This window comes from Ursus americanus, chromosome 35 (genome assembly GCF_024610735.1).
Source record: "Ursus americanus isolate L20-20 chromosome 35, mUrsAme1.1.p, whole genome shotgun sequence".
In the NCBI taxonomy this organism is placed as follows: Eukaryota; Metazoa; Chordata; class Mammalia; order Carnivora; family Ursidae; genus Ursus; species Ursus americanus.
Window position 1 is genome coordinate 16,794,022 of NC_142161.1, and position 16,370 is coordinate 16,810,391.

At 34.8% G+C, this 16,370-nt stretch overlaps 1 protein-coding gene across 1 annotated transcript in view; it reads left to right on the forward strand.

The window, feature by feature from the left end:
* MIPOL1 (mirror-image polydactyly 1) overlaps window positions 1–14,938 on the forward strand; it is a 327,574-nt gene extending 312,636 nt beyond the window's left edge. Inside the window, exon 13 of the mRNA XM_045799749.2 lies at window positions 396–14,938. Coding sequence (XP_045655705.2) covers window positions 396–462 — 67 coding nt within the window. The 3' untranslated portion in view covers window positions 463–14,938. The remainder of the gene's footprint in view (window positions 1–395) is intronic.
* The last annotated feature ends 1,432 nt before the right edge of the window (window positions 14,939–16,370 follow it).

Below are 16,370 nucleotides of genomic sequence, written 5' to 3' on the forward strand. Positions count from 1 at the left end.
TGTACTTCTTAGTTAAAAATCAGTCTGAAACTGCTCTGCATTTCATGTGCCATCTTCTCATTTCATAGTAAATGACTCATTCACAGCCTTAATGCAAGCAGGTAAATGTACTGAAATAAGTATGTTATATTTTTCATGTAGCATTTAAAGCTGACATAATCTGAAGATCTGGGTTAAAGTTTGTGTTGTTACTGTTTTTTTAACCTCAGATACTTGGCACTCTGCACCAGTGTGTCTTGCTGACAGTAATGCTTTGTCTCTTAACATGACTACCAGCACTGCTTGGTCACAGGCAAATACTGTTCTTTTTCAGCCAAAACATTCCTGATAATAACTGCACTTTTTGTATTCTCTTTTTTTTCTTCCCCCTTCCCGCCTTCCTGCCCGCATCTTAGGTTGGAAAGGCTGGTGGACGTCCTGAGGAAGAAGGTTGGAACAGGGACCATGAGGACAGTGATCTGACTGAAAAAACGACAGTCTGGGGAAGCAATCACATCTGGTGACCAGGCTGCTTCATTCAACACTGTGTAAACACTAAAGCCTTAACTTAGCAAACAGTTGTTAGAAGTGGGACACTCCAACCACATTCCAAGCTGAGATAAAATCAAATCACAAATGTTTAACCACTTTGCTGCTGACTTGAGTTATTTATCCAAATGTATTAACTACAGACTTTTACCAATGAGTAGCTATAAAGTTGCGGCTTATTTTGTAACTATTTTCTGTCTCCATGTATTGAATATAAATCTTTTTACCGAGAGACCATTATAGGTCATATCTTCACATATGGCCCTTTCTGAATCAAAATGCAGCAAAGTAAATATTGTCTAAACCTTAATCCACTGTGTTAGGTCAAAACTTCAAATACATGCATTTTTCAGTATAGAATTTATTTCTTCACTGATGAGAGGAGCTCAGACATGAAAGTGTATAGTCTTCCTCCAATGCATACACATAATCTTTGTTAGTATTAAAGAATATTAAGTATAAATACCAAGAATTAAATGTATACTTTGCTCTAATAAGAGTTTGATATTTTAAAATTACATTAATCAACGCATGTTTTTTGTTTCACTACAAATAATGCAAACTGTCTTCAATAAAAAGGATATCGTTCATGTGTACTTTTAAATTCATATTGTCAGCATTTTTTAATGTTCTGACTGAATATTTGTCTGAACTCTATTTAAGCTATAGAAATTGCCAAGTCTGTCTCATAGGCTGGGACACCTTTGGCGTGAAAATTAGTATGTGCCAGCATGACTCTAAAAGGCAAGAGGCCATCAAACATGTTAGGTGTTATTTTTGATTATCTGTACCTAGACTATCACTTGAATTTTTGTTGTGGAGGAGGGGAACCCAATAGATAATAAAATTACAATGTAAAAATATAAGTACATGGAAAAAAAACTGGCAAATTGGTTTGGTTACCTACTCTGTCTTTTATTTAAAAGATAATTTGAAATAGTTATGGCATAGCAGTCACTTCTGATCATATGAAATTATGAATAAAAAACTCTAAGGTTTATGTATTTGGCTATAGGAAAAATTTCTTCTTTTTTTTTAGATTGAATAGATGAGAGGCCAGTAGAAGATGACTATGACTGGAACAGGATGAAATAGGCAAGTAGAGATTGAATTAGTGAAAATTTTCTAGGAAAGTGAAAATTTTTCTAAGCCCACACAGTATTTTAATTTATCTTTAAGACTGAGCTAAGTTATTTACCATTGTTTGTTTTGGGGACAAGAACAGGACAATTTATTGCACCATTTTTTCACACACCAATGGAGATTATTCTTGTGGTTTTTTATTTTTTATTTATTTATTTATTTTACTCTGCAGGAAAATGTAAGGTGCTTTATCACAGACTGACAAAAGAATCATAATGTTAATAGACTCAATTTCTTCCCATTAAATTTATTAAATTAACTGGCAGTTAAACCATCCCATTGAGTTCAATTTAGAATTTCCTCACGTTGCCTGCTTTTAATTTTTCTTTAAACTATTACAGTTAGAAAATAAGGAACAACAGGGGTTAGAAATAAGCTAACTGGATTTCCTCTACAGCCCTAAAGAGAATTATAGGCTTTCATAGGCCAGTGACTATATAAATAGAGAAATCTGAAATAATTTGGTCATGCATGGAGTCTTCTGTCTGTGCTCTAATTGCAACACGTGGCAGCTCCCTCTGTGAAGAACAGAGCCTTTCAAGTCTTGCAGGTAAGTAAAGAGGAGCAGTTCTTGTCACAAAATAGTCCAGTCCTGAATCTTCTTCAAATAAATCACAAGTAAACTTGAATTTTCCATTTAGTCCTGAGGAAGAGACAGATCTTTCTTGCATTATTTTGCTTGGGGTTTTATAAAACACACTGTGAGCATAAAGACATTCTGCAGTTTCCAAACATCTTTCTGTCCCTAACTGATCAGATTAGAGCAACCAGTTCCTGTAATTAATATCCAGAACTTTTGCATATTATGAAGCTAAATTTATAACAATTCTAACGTTTACTATTGTGAAATAGGGTTCTCCACCAAAACATCACATCCACTTGAAAATGAGTTGGGTACAGAATTACAGATGCCAAGTATTACAGCCAGGAATTACCAATTGATTTCTTGCACTTAAAAATGCCCACGAACAATGTTTCAAACAGTCTTTATGTCTTTTTTTGTCTATGAAGGTATGGCCCAGCTCACTGAAGATCAGTTCTCCACATACTCGGTAATAATGCAATTTCAGAAGTTTTCCATGCTGCCCAGAGATGTTGCTTTGAGTTTGCCTTAAATATTATCAAGTCTAATTCCTACGGTAACATGGGAATTCACTTACTGTGTAAAAATAAGTAGTTCAGAAGAAAAGCAGAAAAGATAATTCAAACGTGTAACATTTGATGATTTATTGTAAAATCCTTTCACATCTGTATTTTTTAGTTGATCCTATCAACAACCATATAATAGTAATAATAGTAAATTATATATACATATATATCAACCACATAATAATGATGATAATTGTAGTAGTATTGTTATTGTTACATTTTACAAATGAGGAAATAGACTCAGAGGGGCTAGGAGTTTGCAAAGGACTGGCTAAGACTTACAACTGAGGTCTTATGACTAATCCATGCAGCCATATTTCTCTAAACCTTTCTATAAGAAAAAAAATTTGAGAAATTTAACTCTTGCAATTTTTGTTATTGTGCCATTTCTTTTCTACATAATACATATAAATTTGCTAACAATCGAGATGATATGCATCTCTTTCAGTGAAATACAGTAATGTGAACTGCATGGGTAAATAGCATCACATTATTACCACCTAGTAGCCGCATACTTTGCCTTAGGTTTCACTCGTTAGGAGTGACAATTCATTGTTAGTAAAAAATAACCTTGAGTTGCTTTGTACTCTTTTTAATTGGGCCTGATGCTGAAACCCAACAGTGTAGTTTTATCAAATGGTGGTCTGAATTTCAAGGCTTACTTTACCTCCTAGAGCAACTGTTAGAGATAGAACTGATTATAGGCAAGTTGTAAGCAGGTTATTGGTTATAAGCAAGGTATGAGCAGTTATAGCAAAGTTACTAATTATGAATATATGAGAAATTTTAATTCTACCTTTATAACTTGGTCATTATGTTAAAATTATTTAAAATATTTTATTAGATAAAATATTCAATGAGAAAGGCGATCCTTTGTATATATCCTTATTCAAATAAACTGAAGAATCTTGTCAGCCACTTACTGATAGAATTAGTTTACTTCACAAAAATGTTAGAATATTAAAAATCTAGTTTTAATATTGGATATAGTTGCATAGAAAAGCATTTTTATATGTAGTATTTTTAAAGATCATAGATTTTTTTTAAGTTTCTATTTTCAAATACTCATGATTAATGAGTCATTATAATGATAAAATAACCATGGCTTACACATTTTACCTTCTCACATATGGTTTGCATGGAACCCGGATTTTTCCCAAGACGTTATTTGGTTGTTGATAACTATTATTTACAACTAACCTATCTATCGACCTATTCAGATCTATATACATGTATGTATCTATATACTTAGATGTATACACACTGACACACACACAAATACATTTTCCTTTTTAAAAATTTGATTTATAATTCCACTGTTAGGCTCCAGTGACTTCAGTATTTTGTTCATGTTTTATTAGAAATGCACGTGGTTTCTGAGGCTTTTAAACAAATACATGGAATGGTTGAAAGATTTATATTGCTCATGCTTAGCTAAATATGTCATCTCTAGAAAAGATGTGGTTTATTTTGGCACTGTTTTAAAAACTCAAATATTTTAAACATTTGTTAAGTTGGAGCTTGCACATTTGAACTAGTAGCATACGTTCCAGAGTAGCTTCTCAAGTTACCAAACTTTTTTGTAATCCTTTTACTAGAATAACCTTTTTTGAAAGGTTTTTTTCTGTTCTTTTTTATTATGTACTTTAAGTTAAATTTATAGAGGTTGGAGTTATTTTTAATGTAGGATTTCATAAACAGAAGAGGACAATGATGAATATTTATTTTTGAGAATCATTAAAATTCTGTATACCATTGATAGTTCTTTGCAGAAATCTTAATATACTAAATTTTAATATAGTTAATATACTTATTTTATACTTAATATACTTATTTTATTGTTACCTAAGTATAGTTTTGGAATACACTAGTACTTTAGGGGCCACCAGTTTCTTGACTATCTGATTATTAACAAAGATGAATTTTAACTCAAATATCTAAAATATATATTTACTTTTTATTCATATAAAATCCCCTACTGCAAATCCTACACATTTCAATGCAGTTCTTATATATTGATCTTAATCATATTTATAGTGGTACAATCCTGAAGATCCTGGACTGAATATGCCTATAAAATATATTGCAGTAAGAAGACCAATTAAGTTCACCATCAAACTTGTCTGACTTCCTGAACAAATTTAATAAAGATAAAAATTGATACGAACAAATTTTTAGGTACCTTAGGAACCTTTAAAAACTATAGATATAAAATAAAAGTATAGCAATAAAATATTAAAGATAAACATTACTTTTGGTAATATGGTTAGGAAGAACCTAGGGGGGCACCTGGGTGGTAGTTAAGTTGGTGGTGGTTAAGTTGGTTAAGCGTCTGCCTTTGGCTCAGGTCATGATCTCAGGGTCCTAGGATCCAGCCCTGAATCAGGCTCCATGCTCAGGGGGGAGTCTGCTTCCCCCTCTCCCTCTGCCACTCCCCCCTTCTCATGCTCACACTCTCTCTCTCAAATACATAAATAAAATCCTTAAAAAAACAAGAAAGGAAGGAAGGAAGGAAAGAAGAAAGAAAAGAAAGAAAGAAGAAAGAAAAAGAAGGAGAAAGAAAAGAAAGGGAGAAAGAAAAGAAAGGAAGAAAGGGAGATTACTTCTCTTAATGAAAAAATAATAGACTGATTCAAATCTACTGCAAAGCACCTCTACTAATTTTGGAATTTGTATGTGGAATTTTGCTGTAACCAATAGCTGACATCTAAAAACATTTCTTCTATTCTGTTTAATTATTCAATCAAGGTAAGGTAATGTAAATACCTTACATACACTACATATTACCTGTAGGGAACTTAGTGAACTTCGGATTTAAAGCTTGAAGTACATAACTAAAAGAGGACCAAGGGTGGGGTGGGCAGTAAGAATCTTTGGGGGCAAAGATTCTGTAAACTGTTCATGTCTAAACTGTCACATCACAGTTCACGAAAACTGTTGTCTCACCGTGCATGGTCTTTGTGATATTGTTATCATACGTTCTACTTCTACATATGTACACAATAATAGCATTGTTATTATTTTTGCTTTAAACAACAATTTTTAAGAAAATTTTTAAAAAGTTCTGACTTTTTAAATATTTAAAACAATATGATATTTTATATATAATATATAAAAATATAATAAAATAATAAAAATAAAATAAAACATTATTTTATATTTACCCACATATTTACCATTTTCAGGGCTCTTCTTTATGTAGATCCAAGTTTCCACCCACTATCATATTCCTTCCTCCTGAAGCATTTTTCATTTATACTAATGCAGAGCTGTGAGTGATGAGTTCTTTCAGCTTTTGTATGTCTGAAAAATGTCTGGATTCTTTTCTTTGCCTTCATTTTGTGAAAAAGTTTTTTGCTGAATGTAGAATTTTAGGATAATTTTTTTTTCAGTATTTTCAAGATGTTGCTTTTTTGTCTCTGGCTTGCTTTGTTCCTGCTGTCATTTTTATTTTTGTTCTCTGCATAATAATGTCCTCTGGCTGCTTTAAAGATTTTTCCCTTTGTTACTTGTTTCAACCAATTAGATTAGGGTGTATTATGGTATAGATTTTTGCATGCTTCTGTGCTAATGGTTTATTGAATTTCTTGGACTGTGGGTTTGTAGTCTATGAATTTTTTTTTTTAATTTCAACCACTTTTTTGAAGATTTTATTTATTTGTCAGAGAGAGAGAGCACAAGCAGGGCGAGTGGCAGGCAGGGGAAGAAACAGGCTCCCTGCTGAGCAAGAAGCCCAATGGGGGACTGGATCCCAGGATCCTGGAATCATGACCTGGACCCGAAGGCAGACACTTAACCAACTGAGTCACCCAGGCAACCCTCAACCATTATTTTTAATAGTTTTCTGTCCCCCAATTCTTTTTCCTCTCCCTCTGGACCTACTATTCAATATATATTAGCCACTTGAACTTGTCCTACGGCTATTTCATACTTCATTTATTTCTTTTTCAGGCTATTTTTCCTCTGTGTGTTTTATTTTGGATAGTTTCTATTGCTTTATTTTCAAATTTACTTATCTTTTCTTTTGCAGTGTCTAATATGTTCTTAATTCCATCCAGAGCCTTATTCTTTGCAGGCATATTTTTATCTCTAAAAGTTAAAGTTGGGTCTTTTTAATTTATCTCTCTCCTGAATTTATTTATACCTTATGTTATCTTCTGGAATATAGAAAATATAGGTATAGGAGCTGTTTTAATGTTCTTGTCTGTTAAGTCTATTATCTATTCTTTTTCCAGGTCTCTCTCTATTGATTTTTTTTCTCGTCGTGGTTATATTTTCCTGCTTTGCATGCCTGCTGACTTTTTTTGGATGCCAGTCATTGTGTATTTTAACTTGTTGAGTGTTGGATTTTTTGTTTTTCCTTAAAATTTTTTGACTGTGTTCAGGGATACAGTTACACTGCTTGGGAACAGTTTGATCGTTGTAAGCCTTTTTTAAGCTTATTAGGCAGGATCAGAGTACCTTTAATGTCAGTTGATTTTTCCCTACAGTTTAGGCAATACCCCTCGGAACGCACTACCTGTGGAGCACGAGGTTTCTCTTCTTTGACTGATCACAGCCTTGTGTGAGTTTTGGTTATTATCGTGCCTGCTCCTTTCTGGTAGTTCTTACCCTCACTTACTGTCACATGTGCTGGTCAGTACACAGAAGAGTCAGGGTATGCACTGCTGCTCTCCAGAGCCCATTGCTTTCTCGTACTCTCCCTGTGCAGCGTTCCCCACTGCATGCAGACTGACTCTTATTCCATACTCTGACCTGCAAACCCAACCACCTTGGCCTCCAGCACATTCTTAGTTCTGTGTTCTCAACTCAGGGAGGCTGCCAGGCTCTGTTCTGTTACCCTCTCCCTGCGCCCTGCTCGGTTGTAACCTCTCCCGATGGTAAGCTGGGTCAGTCCAAGGGCTCACTTCATATGCTTCCCTTCTCTCAGGGATCACTGTCCTGGGCTGCCTGTTGCCCAAAGTCCAAAAACATTGATCCATGTATTTTCACCATTGTTTGCAGTTGTTGTGGTTGGTTTGGAGTGGGTTTTGTTGTTGTTTTTTTCAAGTCAGGGGGTAAATGTGGTCCTAGTTACTCCATCATGGCCAAAACTATAACTCTTCCTACAACTCTTTTAAAATGTCATCTTCATGGGGCGCCTGGGTGGCTCAGTCATTAAGCGTCTGCTTCTCTGCATCCCAGAGTTCTGGGATCGAGCCCTTCATCTGGCTCCCTGCTCAGAGGGAGCCTGCTTCTCCCTCTCCCTCTCTTGCTCCCCCTGCTTGTATGCTCTTTCTTTCTCTTTCTTCAAATAAATAAAATCTTTAAAAAATAAATAAAATAAAATGTCATCTTCTTAATGTCTATCTGCTCTCTTCCCTGTTAAGAAATTAGCTGTCTTTCTCTCCTGAAAGGAAAGTCTCTGTTTTCTCTGTTGGAGTTTTTTTTTAGATTTTTATCTTTTTCTTTGTTTTTTGACAGTTTTGTTTTGTGCCTAGCTGTGGCCTTCTTTGTGTATTCTTGCTTGATTTCATCCGTCTTATTAAATCTCTAACTCAGTATCTTTTCTCAACTTCAGGAAATCTTTGGTGAATATCCTTTTCTCCTCCTTCTGAGACTCCCAATTGTATATATTTTATATTTATTCACTATGTTCCCACATGTTGCTTTCACTCTTCTGTGTTTTACTAAATTGCCTCTAGAACACTAGTTGTGAATTTTCAAAATTGTCTTTTTTTCATTAATCCTGTCTATGGCTATTAAAACTATTCAGGTCTTAATTTCAGATTTTATACTTTTCAATTCTATAATTTCCTCTTGATTTTTTGGGGGGGTACATTACAATTCTCTGGTGAAATACTCATCTTTCTAAATATATTATCTCCACCTCTGCTTCTGTTTTCTTCAATATACTGGTCGTAGTTACTTAAAAGGCTATGTCCACATGTCTACTAACTCCAATATCTGAGTCATCCATGGTCTGTTTGTTTTTTTGCTTTCTGGATGCATGATCCTCTCTCTTGCCATGCCTGTTAATTGTTTACTGAATATAAGACATCATGACCCTCTGGATGATTTTGTCTTCCTCCAGAGAGGGCTTATTAGCCTTTCCTCTATTGGGAAGATTGAGTGGAAGCTAATCACCTTAATCCAGTCAGGTACTGTGCTGAGTTGTAGCTGGATGATACTCTAAGGCTCAATTTTCTCTAGTTTGCCTCTCTTCCAATGGCATAGCTCAGTCAGGCTTCCAGTGGTACAAGTGATATTTTCTCTGGGGCCCATTGAGATAGTCTCATCTGAGTTTTTTGGGGTTTTTTGTTGGTTTGTTTAAGTAGGCTCCATACCCAAGATGGAGCCCAAAGCAGGGTTCGAACCCACAACCCTGAGATCATGACCTAAGCTGGGATCGAGAGTCAGAAGCCTAACCGACTGAGCCACCCAAGCACGCCTCTTCTAAGCTTTTTTAAGTCCACTTAGGACAGCTCAGAATTTGCCAAGTTATTTTGAGGGGAAACTGGGTGTGTGTTCCAGGTACTTTGACTCCCCAGGTCTATCAGTCCAGCCTTGCAAGATTGCCAAAAGCTATTTCCTCTGTCCCTAGCAGCAGTCTTCTGCTAGGACGAAGCCCAGATTATCATTCTCTCACTTTCACCCAAAACCAGCAAATGCCTCCAGGGGAAGAACGGCTGCAGATCATCAGTTTACCTCTCTGTTCTCTTTAGAATCTTAGTCCCTCTTTGTTTTAGCCCCTCTCTAATACACCTTAAATAACTTTTTGGAAGTTATCCAGCTTTTCTTTTTTTTTTTTTTATTTTAAAGATTTTATTTATTTATTCGACAGAGATAGAGATAGCCAGCAAGAGAGGGAACACAAGCAGGGGGAGTGGGAGAGGAAGAAGCAGGCTCCCAGCGGAGGAGCCTGATGTGGGGCTCGATCCCATAACGCCGGGATCACGCCCTGAGCTGAAGGCAGATGCTTACCACTGTGCCACCCAGGCGCCCCCCAGCTTTTCTTATTTTTGTCAGGAGCATCGGTCTGCCACAAACTACTCTCTTCTGTCTGGAAGCAGAATTTCAATGAGTCTTTCATTTCTGTTGTTATTATTTTTTCATTTCTGAACGTTATATTCTGTTCATTCCCAATCCAGTCAGTCATTTTTATGGTCTCTTGTTCCTATCTCATATTTCAATCCCTTTTTATCTTATGCATTTTAAACATGCTTATTCTGTACTTAATTTCTGATAATTTTAATATCTGTAGTATTTATGGCTCCAACTTTGCTGTTGTTTCTGCTAGCTACATTTATACTACCTCGTTTCTTTGAATGTTTGGTGATTCATGAATGTGAGACTATCTTTCTTAGAATTATCCACTGTGGGACTTTTCAAGGCCTGGGTTGAAGGTGGGCGCCTCTGTACAGGCTTCACATTTGCTTCACCTTTAATCCCCTGGGAGTGTATCAGCCTTAGAGCACTTTAAAAACTTCATCTGAATTGTACTGGGCCAATATTATTGATGATAACTTGGTCGAAAAGCCCACCTGAGGGCTAGCTTATGGTTATAAAATTCATGGCAGGATCCATGTTTATGGATTGGAAGAATTAATAATTGCTAAAATGTCCATACTACCAAAAGCAGCCTATAGATTCAATGTAATCCCTATCGAGGTTCCAATGGCATTTTTTACGGAAGTGTCAAAAACAATTCTAAAATTTATATGGGACCACAAAAGACCTCAAATCGCCAAAGAAATCCTGAGAGAGAAGAACAAAGTAGGAAGCATCACACTTTCTGATTTCAAGCTATACTATAAAGCTATAGTCCTCAAGACAGTACGGTACTAACTTAAAAACAGACAACAGATCAATGGAACAATTTATTTTGTCAACTAATATTTGACAAAGGAGCCAAGAATACTTGAGAAAAGACAGTCTCTCCAATAATGGTGCTGGGAAAACTGGATATTCGTGTGTAAAAAAATGAAACTAGACCCCTATCTTGCACCACTCAAAAAAATTAACTTGAAATAGATTAAAAGCTTAAATGTAAGACCTGAAAGCATGAAACTCATAGAAAAAAACTTAAGAACAAAGCTCCTTGACATTTGTCTTGGCACTGGTTTTTTGGATATGACACCCAAAACACAAGCAATGAAATGAAAAATAAATAAGTGGGATTATATCAAACTAAAAATTTGCACAGAAAAAAAAACCATTGACAAAATGAAAAGACAACCTGCAGAATGGGAAAAAATATTTACAACCATATATCTGATAACGGGTTAATATCCAAATATATAAAGAAATATAACTCAATAGCATAAAAACAAACAAGCCAATTAAAAATGGGCAAAAGACGTAAATGGACATTTTTCCAAAGAAGATATATGATGGGCCAACAGCCATATGAAATGATGCTCAACATCCCTAGGCATTAGGTAAATGCAAATCAAAACCACAAAGGTGTATCACCTCATGCCTATTAGAATGGCCATCATCAAAAAGATAAGAAGTAAGTGCTGGTAAGGTTGTGGAGAAAAGGGAACCCTCCCCCCTTATATATTGTTGGGATTGTAAACTGGTACGGCCACTATGGAAAACAATATGGAAGATCCTCAAAAAATTAAAAATAGAACTACCATATGATCCAGTAATTCCACTTCTGGAAATCTATCCAAAAGACATGAAAACACTAACTCAAAAGGATGTCTGCACCTTCATGTTTCTCACAGCATTATTTACAATGGCCAAGACATGGAAACAACCTAAGTGTCTATCAACAGATAAATAGATAAAGAAGCTGTGATATATACACATATATAAAAATATTGGAATATTATTCAGCCATAAACAAAACCCATGAAATCCTGCCATTCACAACAACATGGATGAACTGGAGGGCATTATGCTAAGTGAAGTAAGTCAGACAGAGAAAGACAAATTTGTATGGTCTCGCTCATATGGGGAATCCAAAAAATTCGTAGAGGAAATACTTTTTTATTCTACATTCATAGCCTACGTTCAAGGTTTTTTCCTTGGGTGGGCCTGGGACTTTATCCCTTATCCCCTGCTCCACTAAAAGTCCATGAAAACCAAAGCTCAACTTCACCCCTTCATACGGCAAATGCTTTCAAGGTAAAAATTGCCTTTTGTACTCTACTTAACCATTGAAGGTTCCCAGTTTTCCTTAGGTTTTGGCCTCTGAATATTCCTCACCGGCTAGCAAATATATTGATAGCTTTTGAGAAGATATTAGTCATTTTCTATCCAGCATTTTTAGTTGCTTACAGAGGGGTAACGTTCATCATAGCAGGAAACAGTAGTCAGGGCTGAATGTTATTAAATGTGTACACACACACACAGATAAAATTGTACTGCTAATAAAATGTTCTGAATTTAGTTCCAAATTTAGTATCACTTGTATACATGATTAAAATGAGTAGATAATAAATTTACTTTCCAAGGTCCATAATTGCAGCTCTTTGTCCCCACCAGTAACTACAAGCAGTTTTTCATTAAAGAAAAGAAAATGATTGAATAATCCAAATTAGCCTGGGCAAGAAAACGAACAGCTGCCTAAAATGAAATGTTTGAGTTATGAGCCATGTGCCACTTTGGTTTATCTGCAGCCAAAAGGTTTAGAATCCTTATTCAATTAACCATGTTGCTGGGAGGGCCTGGTTGCCCTGAATCAGAGCTGCCTGGTGATGAGTAAGAGGTATCCGTGACACGCAAGTTCAGACCTTGCAACTCTGTTTTTGTTGTTTGAACTTTCTGCTCCGTTGTAGCTAGGGATCCGGCATGGAATTTAAACACTTGTGTGGTAACTCCATTCCTTCGGCCATTGTGTTGTTAAGCTCTAGCTAACGAACTTTTAACACTGGCTCGATGTAAAGCAAGACTTAGAAAAGAGCAGCAATCAACATTTCGGGTTTTATAATTAAAGCCATATGATTTCTGTGTCTTTAGGAAGTAAGCTGCCCTTGTCTATCGAGTCCAACTGTTGCCCCGAAAGTAGTCTTCCTAATATGTGCAAAAAGTAAAGAAATTAACCAAGGTGCGTCTAAGAAAGCTTAAATTAAGAAGTGACTTTCATTTCAAAAATCACACCTACTGTTAGGAAAATTTCAAAATGCAGACCTGTTTTAAAACTTAGGAACTTTGCCTAAAATAAAGGAAACAAACTTACATAATATTTGCAAAGGTGAGTGCTGCCAAATGCACCAGTCAAGTATACTTTGTCTCGTGTGGCCCTTTTCTTCCATGCCAACAGTTGTTGTTGCCTAGGGAGATCCTCCTGATAACGTCACAAAGAATGTTTCTGAGACCCATATAGATTGTGTACACATTGGCTTGCTAAAGACAAGTTTTGATTTTAAATCTCTAAGCTTCATTTTGCTTCTAAGCGTACTGTTTGAAACAAAAAACAGGTGACTACAAGAGAGGAGACTGAATTTCTTCTCCAACTCATAAATCACTTTGAAGATAATTCTGGATGAGAAAATTTACATATAGTTTGAACAATGATATATAATGTGACATAAAACTTCTCGGAGTTTGAAGAACTACTTTGAAGAATTACTCTACGCTTGAATGTATACACTGATTTCTGATGTCTTACGTCACAGTCTTTTCACATTACAAAATTAGATTTGCTTTTTGCACCTTATTTTCTTAAACTGTGGTCATATTAAAAAGAGTAGCTGAATACTTTCATTTAGGTGACATAATAACATACTTTCATTTAAATGAGTATGTAATCTTGCTTGTCAAATAGAAGTGAAGAAAACCTTTTGAAATCAGAAGTCTCAATTAAAACTTCAATCTTGTCAAAACCATCACTTTATTTTTGCTTTTATAAAGTTGCAACAACTCATTCCGGAAATAAAGCTATATTGTAGACTGAAAACTTAAATATTGCAGATATTATTGTGTTTCAGTTGCGGTAAGGGAAACAATGGTTTTATTATTTCAAGAGTCAAAGAATGAAGTGTAAGTGTACTGTTTTGTTTGGGTGTTTGTTTTTTAGATTTTAGGAAAGTTTTCTGGTTCCATATTGGATTTAAAAAAAAAAAAAAAAACACCAATTGCCCAAATCGTACCTGGAGATTCTGGCACATTATTTTGTTTTCATATGGATGGCAAGAAAATTAACAAAAGTAACTTTCTATCATGCTAACACCTCTGACCTATGCTCCAAGCTTACTCTCCCATTTTAGTTCCTACCCTGTATTTTCATTATTTAATTCATTTACCATTTTTAATCCTCTACTCAGTCAAATCCACCTTCGTGTGTTTAAATCCAATTCATCCTTCAAGAATACTTATGCACCACCCCTACATGAAGCTTTCCCTAATTCCCCACCCCCACCCCAACACCAAGCCACAGCTAATCTCTCTTCTGTATGCCTTATAGCTCTTTCTTCATCTCTATTAGGGCACTTATTAAATTTCCCCTTGTTTCAGTATTCCTGTACTATCTCCCATTAGAATGCAGCTTTTAGAAGTCAGACATTATTCATATTTCTTTGCACAGGTAAAAACTTGGTAGTCATTCGTGTTAATGATGAAACCTAAATCTTCCACCTATGTTGTTTTATAAACATTTGGGTGACCTGTCTTTCTAAAAAAAAAAAATGACATTAAAATATTAAGATTTGAGTATCCTTTCCTAAAATAGTGGTATTGAAATATACTAGCATGTCAAATTATTTAGCACCTGGCATATTACCAGGTGAAATGTGATTACCTGAAGACTTTAACTTTATAACCGTAATCAGTTTAAAGTGAAGAGTTACAGTCTTTGTTGTTGTTGTTTGTTTGGTTTTGATTTAGGTTTGGTTTATTAATCAGAACTTCTTGTGTAGCTGTTAAATATTGGTCCTATAAAGTTCAAAGTTTGAAATTTCACTTTATGATAAAGTGAAGACATGTTTTCATTGTCTTGAAAAGTTTAAACAAAATTTCCAGACCCCAGAATAGGACACTTAAATCTTTATTGAACAACAGTAATAATTAAATTGCTTTCTGGAACCAAGTGTGTCAAAAATCAGAGAGAGAAGACAAGCAATGTATAAACCAATGTGGTGTGTTTGGATGCCTTCTGATATTGCTAAATAAAGTGATCTACTTTAAATTATGATTTCAAATTCAATGATTCCTTGTTTCTGAAAAGTAAAATTTTCTGAATTCTGATTATTTTGATAAATTTTCTTGATATTTTACTTTCTGGTTATATATTATTCTTTCAATACCTAAGCCGTATTTTAGGATATTTGTGAACAAATAAATTGTGTGTGAACATGTCCCACCAAGCTACAGCTTCCAAAATTGATATTTAGTTACTGATTTTATCTCTACTTTATTCTCTACCAATTTTCATCAGGCAACTTGTTAAATGAAAATCTTCTAAAGCTTAAAAAATGCATACCATTTTCCAATAAATAGGTCAGTTATATCCAAGCCTTTTTGAAACACTCAGGCATAGAATATTCACTGCATTTACTTGTATAACCATGACATTAACACACTAAATATCTTTTAAGTTCCTTAAAGAAGAGTTTCTTATAATCTGTCCTGGCTCTATCTAACCAAATTACATTTTCAAGAAAGTATGTCCTCTAAATTGTTTTTAGTATGTACCTCACACACAAAGTTAACTATCTTCGTTATAGTTGATTGCTGGCAGAGAGATTCACTTTCAATAACAGTATTTTGTTTGTAATTTTCTAGGAAATACGGCTCCTTTCTCATCAAGCAACAGTAAGCCAAAACTACCAACATTGTTTACCATGTTGAAAATTAAAATCATCTTAATGAATGAATAGTGGTCAAATGCTGGCATGTGTCTAGATGTAAAGTAGCAAAAAGGTTAAGACACTACCTATGTTAAGACTTAATTTTTCTTGAAATTCATCAGACAAGAAATGGAAAATGCTATAGATTCTTAGCTTTCATCTTGAACATCTGAAGTTCTCTTAGCTAGTAATTTTTTACTTGGAATTACATCTTTAGTCCCAAGAGCTTCCATCTCTTCGAAGCCAATTAATTAAAACACATAGTAGCCTTATGGAACTTTACATTTGGGTAAAATGAAAACAAAGGAATTGAATAACTTTTATAATGTGACCTAAGCAGGCATTTTCAAGCACAAATGCGTATCCATTCCTAAATTCCTGCTTCCGTATCTGTTTCTGTTAAGAGCTGAAACTTGTGCCATCATGGTTAATGTTTTGACAGATTTTATCATAAATCCTGCTGTTGTAAATTTGCCTTGAGCCAAAATTTAACATGTTGTAAGCTCAGAAACAGTTTTTACTGTTGGTGACCAGAAAAGGAAATAAATCAATTATGCTCTTCTAAGTGATGGGAGGATAGAGTTTAACTCTTTAAACGTTATACATTACTTGAAATTTAGGAGTAATTTTCATTTTGTATGTCCAATGCCTGACTCTCAAGTGTCAATAAAATATACGTAAACACATTCTATCACAAGGAAGAATATACCAAAGGAAATATTATGTGGTTTATATATGCTCACTAAATTTATAATAAAAATATTATCCTGA